The sequence below is a fragment of the Mus caroli genome, chromosome 6 (assembly GCF_900094665.2).
Source record: "Mus caroli chromosome 6, CAROLI_EIJ_v1.1, whole genome shotgun sequence".
NCBI lineage: Eukaryota > Metazoa > Chordata > Mammalia > Rodentia > Muridae > Mus > Mus caroli.
In genome coordinates, this window is record NC_034575.1 from 33,709,003 (window position 1) to 33,717,842 (window position 8,840).

The 8,840-nt window shown below is 44.5% G+C and overlaps 2 protein-coding genes across 3 annotated transcripts in view; one reads left to right on the plus strand and one right to left on the minus strand.

Annotated features, from left to right (window-relative positions):
• Tbxas1 (thromboxane A synthase 1) overlaps window positions 1-1,056 on the plus strand; it is a 168,681-nt gene extending 167,625 nt beyond the window's left edge. Inside the window, exons 12-13 of one of the 2 annotated variants that reach the window (XM_021165134.1) lie at window positions 164-326; window positions 767-1,056. In XM_021165134.1, coding sequence (XP_021020793.1) covers window positions 164-326; window positions 767-841 — 238 coding nt within the window. In that variant the 3' untranslated portion in view covers window positions 842-1,056. The remainder of the gene's footprint in view (window positions 1-163; window positions 327-766) is intronic. The other variant, XM_029478679.1, reaches the window with a different exon arrangement.
• Window positions 1,057-2,986: 1,930 nt separating this feature from the next.
• Window positions 2,987-8,840, minus strand: part of Parp12 (poly(ADP-ribose) polymerase family member 12) — a 34,067-nt gene continuing 28,213 nt past the window's right edge. Inside the window, exons 9-12 of the mRNA XM_021164830.2 lie at window positions 7,910-7,985; window positions 6,804-6,934; window positions 5,585-5,736; window positions 2,987-4,264 (exon numbers count right to left, since the gene is read on the minus strand). Coding sequence (XP_021020489.1) covers window positions 3,939-4,264; window positions 5,585-5,736; window positions 6,804-6,934; window positions 7,910-7,985 — 685 coding nt within the window. The 3' untranslated portion in view covers window positions 2,987-3,938. The remainder of the gene's footprint in view (window positions 4,265-5,584; window positions 5,737-6,803; window positions 6,935-7,909; window positions 7,986-8,840) is intronic.

Genomic DNA, 8,840 nt, shown 5'->3' on the forward strand with positions numbered 1-8,840 from the left:
ACAGTAGCAAAATTACAGTTACAAAATAGCTATAAAATAATGTTATGATCACTACAACATGAAGAACTGTATTAAATATAGAGTCACAGCATTAAGGTTGAGAGCCATTGCTTTAGATGGAGCAGGTATTTCAGGCCAACTATAACCTTCACCTGACCCTTAGGTTCACAGCAGAGGCCCGGCTTCAGCAGAGGCCGTTCACATACCTGCCCTTCGGAGCTGGCCCCAGGAGCTGCCTCGGAGTGCGGCTGGGCCTGCTGGTGGTCAAGCTGACAATACTCCAGGTCCTACACAAGTTCCGCTTTGAAGCCAGCCCTGAGACTCAGGTGAGGGTCTGATATTCCAGGGTAGGGCCAACCCTGCTTCTCTGCCCCACAGTGCATCAGCTTCTGCTAGGGCCTCTCCTCTCAGGGACACCCATCTCTTGATGAAAACAGCAGCCTCCATCTCATCCTCCATGAGAAGGGAGATGAACAAATATTTTGTGCTCAAATTAAGTGCTGGCCAATAGTCCCACGTTGTGTTTTCTTATTAGCATCGCCCTCAGTTAAACAGCATATGTCCTAATGGCCACCAATAGCTTTAGAGTATTCAGCTTTTCCTATAGAAGCCAAGGGACCCTCCCTCTGGCTCCTTCCGTTCCCAAAGGTCTTGTCTCCCAATCCACAGCTAAATTTTCACAAGTCATGCTTCAGGCTAGGTTCTAATAAAGTTTTCTGGTAGATATGGTTAACTTTATCAAATGTTTTAATTTGTTCTATTTTAGGTTCCACTTCAGCTAGAATCCAAATCTGCCCTAGGCCCCAAAAATGGAGTCTACATCAAGATTGTGTCACGCTGATATAGAAGGCACGTGGGAAAGAGGAAGCACTTTGTAATGGTAACATCTGCACATCGCTGCAGGAGTGCACCCGGGATTCAGATGAAAGCCTCGTGTGGAGATGGAGAGTTTATAGGAACATGTGTCTTAGGGTGATTAAAAGGGCGCGTGGCATGTGAGCATACTTTGTCACAATTCCTAAATGTTTAATAAATGTTTACCATGCTTCATTTTGACATTACTCAGTGGTTTTCTTGGAACTGAGATTTAACAAAGGAAAGGTCATTTTGATTAAACTGAGAGTATGGTGTCAAAGGAAGTCCTGGCCTCAGGACAGAGGTATTTACAGTGCAGCGGACATAGGAACACACAGGTAAATAGTCCTGACAGCACTGGTAAAGGTTTTTTTTTTTTTTAGCTTCTCATGATTCTTGGGTTTCAGAAAAATAATGTATATAGACACTCAGCCTCCAAAGTAGCTCCAAAGCCTCATTATACTTTGGTTTCTTAAATAAGGACAGAGAAATTTATTGGAAGATTCCACAGATAGAATAATATAAGTTAAAGGACACTGTTGACTCTTTTGATAGCTGGTCCCATGGTTCAGAATCACTGGAGAAAATCAACCATTCCTGGAAACCTCCAGACCTCCCTTCTTTCCCTGACAGTTCTCCCAATTCCTGACCACTCTACAGCCACTCAGGAGGCCTAAGTGTGCAGGTCCCTGCTGAAGGAACAGTCCTGTGCAGGAGGGGTGGGCATTTGATGAAATGTGTTAGAATGATATCTAGTGCCAAAGTGTACAGGATCCAGGGCAAGAACACATACATGCAACTGATTAGAAGGCTCTGTGAGGACCCAGTTGGGATCTACTAGAAGGTTTTATGCACATCCTATTTCCTGCCTCAGGTTTACTGGTGTTACAAAGAACAGAGGGGGATGTAAGCTCAAGAGAGGAAATTGAGGATTCAAACTGCCATCAAGGGACAGGAGTCCAGTGATTCTAATGCAGTCCTGTCCCTATTCACAGCAGACAAGGCAAGGCAGGTATGCCTGGGGTCTATAAATGTAGAAACAGCCTTTTTGCCCCAACTCCACACAAACAGGCAACAGTTCAGTGGCTCTAAGACCCTCCCTAGCATTGTCAGTCCAAACAATGGTCTCCAACACTCACAAGAACAAATGCCACCCCCACCCCCACCGCTATCATTGCAAGACCAAGAGCTCAAACAAAACAGAATAAACTTTCAGAACCATCCAGGATGCAATGGAGCCACATTGGAAACCCATGAAAATCACACTGTCTACAGCTATGTGGCTGACCCTAAAGGGAAGGGGACGACTTATGTTTCGTTTAACTCATCTCTCTCTAGGCTGATTAATAACACTGCCCTGTGTAAGGCTTAAGGTCACTCCAATGGTGGTAACTCCAGTTAAATTGCCTTGGATTTAATCTTCAAGGGACATACAAGTGATACAACTCTTTAAGATGGAGCTAGCCTCCCTGCCATCTTGGGCCAGATGAGTGCATTCAGACATAGCAACATGTGGAAAACACATTGTTCTATAAGGAAACTACATTTTGTGGGCCCAAACTTATGAGTTAGATGTAAGAAGAAATAATATAAATATGCATGTGAACATGTGACCATAGTGCTAGAGCTTAGGAGGAGAAGTAACAAGTGAGGGCCCAGACTTTCAGTCCTACTGAGCCAGTGATATTAGCTCTGTTATTTCTTGCTGTGGTCTGAATGTTTCACCTTTAAACCCATGTTAAATCTGCACTCGCAAGTTGGCTGTTTGGGAGTGTGGGTTCTTTAGAAGGTGACTGGGTCCAAAACAGGACTCCCTCATCAGTGAGATTAGCACCCTCATTTAATAAAGGGTCTGGGATAGGCTCCTCTACCACCAAGGCTACTTTGAGAAGATGGCCAGCTATAAAGAATGATCATGACCAGACCCTGAGTCTACAGGCACCTAGATTTTGAACTTCCTAGCCTCCAAAACCTTGAACAATAAATACCTAGTGTCCATTAAAGCCACTCCGTTTATAATATTTTGCTATATCGGCCTACAGGACCAAGATAATCCCAACACATAGCAAAGGGCCTGGTGCCTATTGGTACTCTTAAAAACAGACATCAAAAAAAAAAATGAACTCCAGTCTTCATGTACTTCAGATTGTCTTTTATTTCCATACTCTCACGTGACATTTGAAGCACAGGTATTCAATCTCATTGTGACATAAAATCCACACCTGGAAGAGGTCCAGTGTGCTTAAGGGATTTGGGTAGAGGCACTTATGGGTCAAGCCCAGGACTTAGGGAGACACTAATGTATGTTTCCTGCCAGGGAGAGTTAAGCTTCACTTACATCAAGAACTGCCCAAGTTAGTGCCAAAGCAGGGGTCAAAGTGACAGTGATGCTGAGGCCTTCCCTGTAGTCCCCTTCCACAAAGGCCACTATGCTACTCTGACAAAAGCAAACTGGACCACAAGACCCTCCAAACCAGAATTGTTATAGAGACATAAACTCTTCACAGTTAAAACAAATCCATAAAACTGTATAAATTCTGTGCTTGGTCTTAATAAACATCAAAGTCATCAAAGAGTTAAAAATACAATACTAACATCATTATAAGTCAAACTTAGGCTCACAATCAATACTGGTAAGATCATAAGCCAACCTAAAAGGACCTAAAACCTAAAACTGTTATCAGACAAGGATTAAGATTGTGGCTTCAAGTCGGGTCTGGTCATAGACGCTTTTAACCCCAGCTGCTCAGGAGACTGAGGCAGAATATAATTTAGCAAAACCCTGCCTCATAATAAAAACATTTTAAAAGGGCTTGGGTGTAGCTCAGTGGTAGAGTGCTTTTCTAGCAAGCACAAGGTCCTGTGTTCCATCCCCAGCACTAGGGGAGAAAAAAATGTAATTTCACTGAGAAGCCAATATTAAACAAGAGTTCATTAAAAGTTTTGTTTAAAAAAAGAAAGAAAGAAAGAAAGAAAGAAAGAAAGAAAGAAAGAAAGAAAGAAAGAAAGAAAGAAAGACTTTCCAAATAGCTCCACCAGACAGACAGATGTGGCAGAAACGCCTAATGCATCCTGGCCTTTACTTACTGTCGGCTAGTGAACAAGTTGCCTAGGGCAACAAAGATGGAGGGGCTAGCTGGGGGCTTGGAGGAGGTAGAGTATTGGATGAGGTACTCGGGGTAGACCTGGTGCTTCTCAAAAACTACAAAGATGGTTGGGTCGGACATGCTGTTCACGCAGCTGTCATAGAAGGCACTGCTCTGGCCTTCCTTGGCCGGAGGGCGGACGAAGGAAGTGCTGCCCCTGACGAAGTCTCCGACCAGCACCCGGGCCAGGAACATCATGTGTGAGTGTGTGTCGGATTTACTGTAGTGGTGCGAATAGGCGGCATCTCTTGCAAAGTAGCTCCCTGAAACGATACAGACAAGCTGCACAGTGCAGTGGAAGAGCACATCCTGGCAATGGGTGATGCAGCAGCCTCTGCCCTTTCACCACCACATTCCCTGTTCCATTCCACTTCTCTGCCCTTTTCCTCACTCGTGGAGGCATCGACACCTCTCTATTCAGCAGGGCATCCAAAGAAGTCACCTAATTCATTCTATTCTCAGCTCCAATTCCAGAGAAAATCTGGAGTCTGCTGATAATTAGTTCTGGACTTCAGTTCCCCATTTATAGAATGGAGCTTAGTTGGGTGATATGGAAATGAGTAACATTCCTCTTATTGAACCATTCTATAGATACCAGCAGCTTAACATATAGAACAAGGATTTTTCAAATGGGAACCTGAACTAGAAGCTGCTCCCTCTGCATGGGATTCCCAAATCTATCACCAGCTTGTTGATCCCACAATCATCACATCCGACCAAAACTAACGAACAAACAGTACGTTTGAGTAAGACAAACAGATTCTTTTTGTTGTTGTTAGTGGTGGGTTGTTTTTTTGTTTTTTGTTTTTGTTTGAGACTAAGATCTCTCTACATAGTTCTTGCTTTCCTGAAACTCATTATATAGACCAGGATAGCCTGATACTCAAGAGATCCATCTGCCTCTAAATCCTAAGTGTTGGGATTAAAGGTGTGTGCCACCATGCCTGGCCAGCAAACAGATCCTTGAATTTTCTAAATTTGATTATCACTATGTGATACAGGAGAAACCTTCTTAGGGAGTGCTGAAGGGTAAAAAGGTACCACAGATGCCAGCTACTTGAAAAGGCCAACACACAACATAATACAATCGAGGAATGTGGATACAATGTATACAAGAACTACACAGACATATGTGTGTAAGTATATAAACACATAGTCTGCAACTTTCCTGTGACTTTCAAATTACTACCAAATACAGTTTCAAAATAACCAAGAGGAAAGGAAACTAGAACTCATGCACTAGGTCAAAGGACAGTCTCAGGACATAGTTTCTGTTCTAAGGACTTCAGGAAGGCACAGCCTAGGTGCTCAGCAAGGTTGAAAAGGTGTTGCTCTCTTTTTCCAACTCTCACTACCTCTCAGAGCATCCATTCTACAGGAAACAAGTCCCAGTGAGGCAGGACTGTCCTGTCTTAAGTTGACTGAGCTCTTGGTCACACAAGCAGAGCAATAGCCAAAGTACTGCCAGCTCAGGGTGGAGCCATTTCTCACTGGCAGCACTGACTGGCTGGCTCCAACTGTAGCCTCTGTAAGGCTGTTTTCAAATAATTTCCCAACTACTATTGGAAGCACCCCTACCTTACCTTTGCCATAAGATGTGCCGTGCAGACCACAGACCCGCCAGTCAAAGTTCTGCTGGCAGATGGCATCCACGAAGTTGGCACTAGTACCATGAAACAGCTGCCTCTCGTCTACTTCCTTCCCCCCATTTTGCTTCTGCATCTGACATTTTTGCCTAGAATGGTAGAAAAATACATGGTGAGGGAAGAAGGTGCTGACCTCCAAAGAACAGTCTCCTGAACAAGTTTTCTTTCTTTTTTTTTTAAGATTTATTTATTTATTATATGTAAGTACACTGTAGCTGTCCTTAGATACTCCAGAAAAGGGCATCAGATTTCATTATGGATGGTTGTGAGCCACCATGTGGTTGCTGGGATTTGAACTTGGGTCCTTCGGAAGAGCAGGCGGCGCTCTTAACCACTGAGCCATCTCGCCAGCCCCTGAACCAGTTTTCTAAAGCAGCATTATGTGACTAATGAGGACTGAGGCTGCCCTGGTCAATTCCTGGACGCTTAAGTCACAGAGCACAGGTTGACCAGGCCAAAGCAAAAGCAAAGCTTCCCCTCCATAGCAAAAGGCTCCAAAGGCAGACAGCTCTTCAAAGCAGGCATGGGCTCTTCCACCCAGCTCCTGAATGGAGCTGAACCTGGGAAGCTGGGAAGTAAAGTTGTAAGGCTTGGGAGGGGCATCAGCCCTCTGAGCCCATCCTCCCTTTTCTACTCTGTTTCCATCACTGCAGAATGCTATCATCCAGACCCATGTGAGGACAAGTCGGCAGGCCCCAGGCCACCACTGAGAGTCATAATGAATTTCTACCCTCTGTGGAGAGATGCTGGGTGACCATGATCATGCTGGTCTTCATGTGATAGACAGACAGACAGACACACAGACAAACGATGCCCCTGCTCTCTGGCTACAGCTTTACATTCTTGAGGCTGATGGTGTGAGTGAGCTGTCTTGCTCTGGCCCCGCTGATCTTCAGAAAGTCAAGAGTGGACCAGAGTGGAGTCTGGCTTTGCTAGTCATGGTGAGAACAAGACCTGTGCTAGGGAATCTAGTCCCCTCACCTTTGCGCCACTATCATACAGGCTTAGGATAAGAAAGTAAGAGAACAGAGACAGTTCAAGGCACACAGCAGCACTGGGTGAGTATGGTGCTGCCTCTGACTGTCCTGAAGAGGCAGAGCATGTTAGTCAATAAGCAGCTAGCAGGACAAGAACGAGAGCTCTCAGTCACACATACCACTGGTAGACTTCCCATAGGCCCATGTTCTGGATCCGCTCGATCTTCTGAACAAAGTAGAAAGGTAGCGTACGGTTGAAGAGGTTCCACACTTTCTGATACTCTTCTGAGGAAGAGCTCAGAGTGATCTTCTACAATAGGAAAATATCTCTTATATGTCATTGTCAAATGATTCAAACACACAAGCTGTTCCTGTGACCACTAGGAACATCTATAAATTCAGGATAAAGCCAAAAATGATGGCTTGCTTCCTCTGCCCTGGGATGTAGTCTCTCAAGATATGGAATGTTTACAAGGTAATTTCCCTCTTGTTCACTGTAAAAATGCCCATAAGTCAGGCAGGTGGTGTCTAAGCCACCATCCTAAGTGTCTCTAGGATGTCAGTCCTTGTTCCTCTTTTATATCCCACACAGGTCAAAGACAAAACCATAAGAGCACATGGCCTGTGAGAACTGGAATCAACAGAGGTGTGTGCGCTCCTCCAGCCCTTCACATGCTGCCTCTTGTTACAATTTGTGCGTGCTTTGTATTCTGTGAGAAAAGTCCTCCCAGAATAGGCTTCATAATGGAAGAGTCTGTCTGCAGTCTTTAGCATGTTCCCAGCACTGGAAATCAGCCAACATGCCTCACACTGATGGAGCAGTAGGGGACATTCGTCAGGACAGTGTCCTGCTGCACAGCACTGCTCCCAGAAAGCAGATCTCAAATGAGCTACTGAACTGCCTTCCTGCCCACTGCTGTCTAGTGACTTCCCCTCTAAATGTCCTGTATCACATTCAAATATTCCCTGTTTCTCTCCATTTCTTACTGGAACAGACTGGTTGGTCTTAGAACCTCTGCTTAGAAGGCCCTTCCTTCTGCTCTTCCTGGCAAAGGTCACAGCTCATCTTTTTCTCATATCAACCACCTACTTTCTCTGGGCTCTCCAGTCAACTCATACAAAGTCACCCAGCCTAACGTCCCCAAGATCTACAAAAACAAAGCAGAAAGCCCACATGTATCTCTTCCCTCTGGTGTCATGAGACACAGCTGCATAAAGCTTTCTTTTCACACTCATCATCTCTACAGAACCCTCTCTGTCCAGCTCCAGGGTGTGAATCCCATACCTTAAATCCCAGGTCAGGCAGGGCTGCAGGGTCCCAGTAGTCTGGGATGATCTTTGGGCCGTGTAACTTAGTATTGCTAAAAGGTAAACAAAACTTAGACTCTTAATCTCTTAATCTTTTAGACACATGGAAGTCTATCACAGGCGAACTCTACTTACCAGGAGCACCAGCCCTGAGTCTCAGTGCAATGCATTTAAAAGCTAGAAGACAAGGAAGCACACAGCACAATGTTTCCAACAAAAGAGCACTTCCATCTTGCCTACCAGGCAAACCAAAAAGCTTTTCAGTCCTGAGAGATGCACTTCTCACCTGCATACCACCAACCACACAGAAGGAACAAAGCACTTGATTAAAGCAGTATACACAGGCCCCAGCTTTTATCCAACTCTTGAAATTCAAAAGACACCAAATGCTTTTTTGAAGCCTTAATGATATGCACTTGATATACAGAAAATATTTTCAAAGCTGTAAAATTGGTCTCCAAACCCACTTGGTCACATTAATTTGAGTTAAGCTGATAAGAGGCTTCTTGTGGCCTGTTATTTGTCCTCCTTAAATATGCATACATACACTCACACTGCTGTGCTAAATTAAAGGATGTCATAGAACAGAAGCACTGAAATACCTTCTAAAAATATAAACAAATAAAGCCTCACTTAAAAACCATATGACTCTAAAGGCTTAAGAACATTACTGTCAAAACTACAATCCAATTCATTTCCCTCTTATTGAAACCTCCAGTCCTTCCTACAGCAGATCTACCTTCTGGTTCTCCTTACATGGGATATGTCCAGGACATCCCAGAAAATGTCACAGTTTAGAAATAACTAAGCGGGCTGGTGAGATGGCTCAGTGGGTAAGAGCACCCGACTGCTCTTCCGAAGGTCCAGAGTTCAAATCCCAGCAACCACATGGTGGCTCACAACCATCC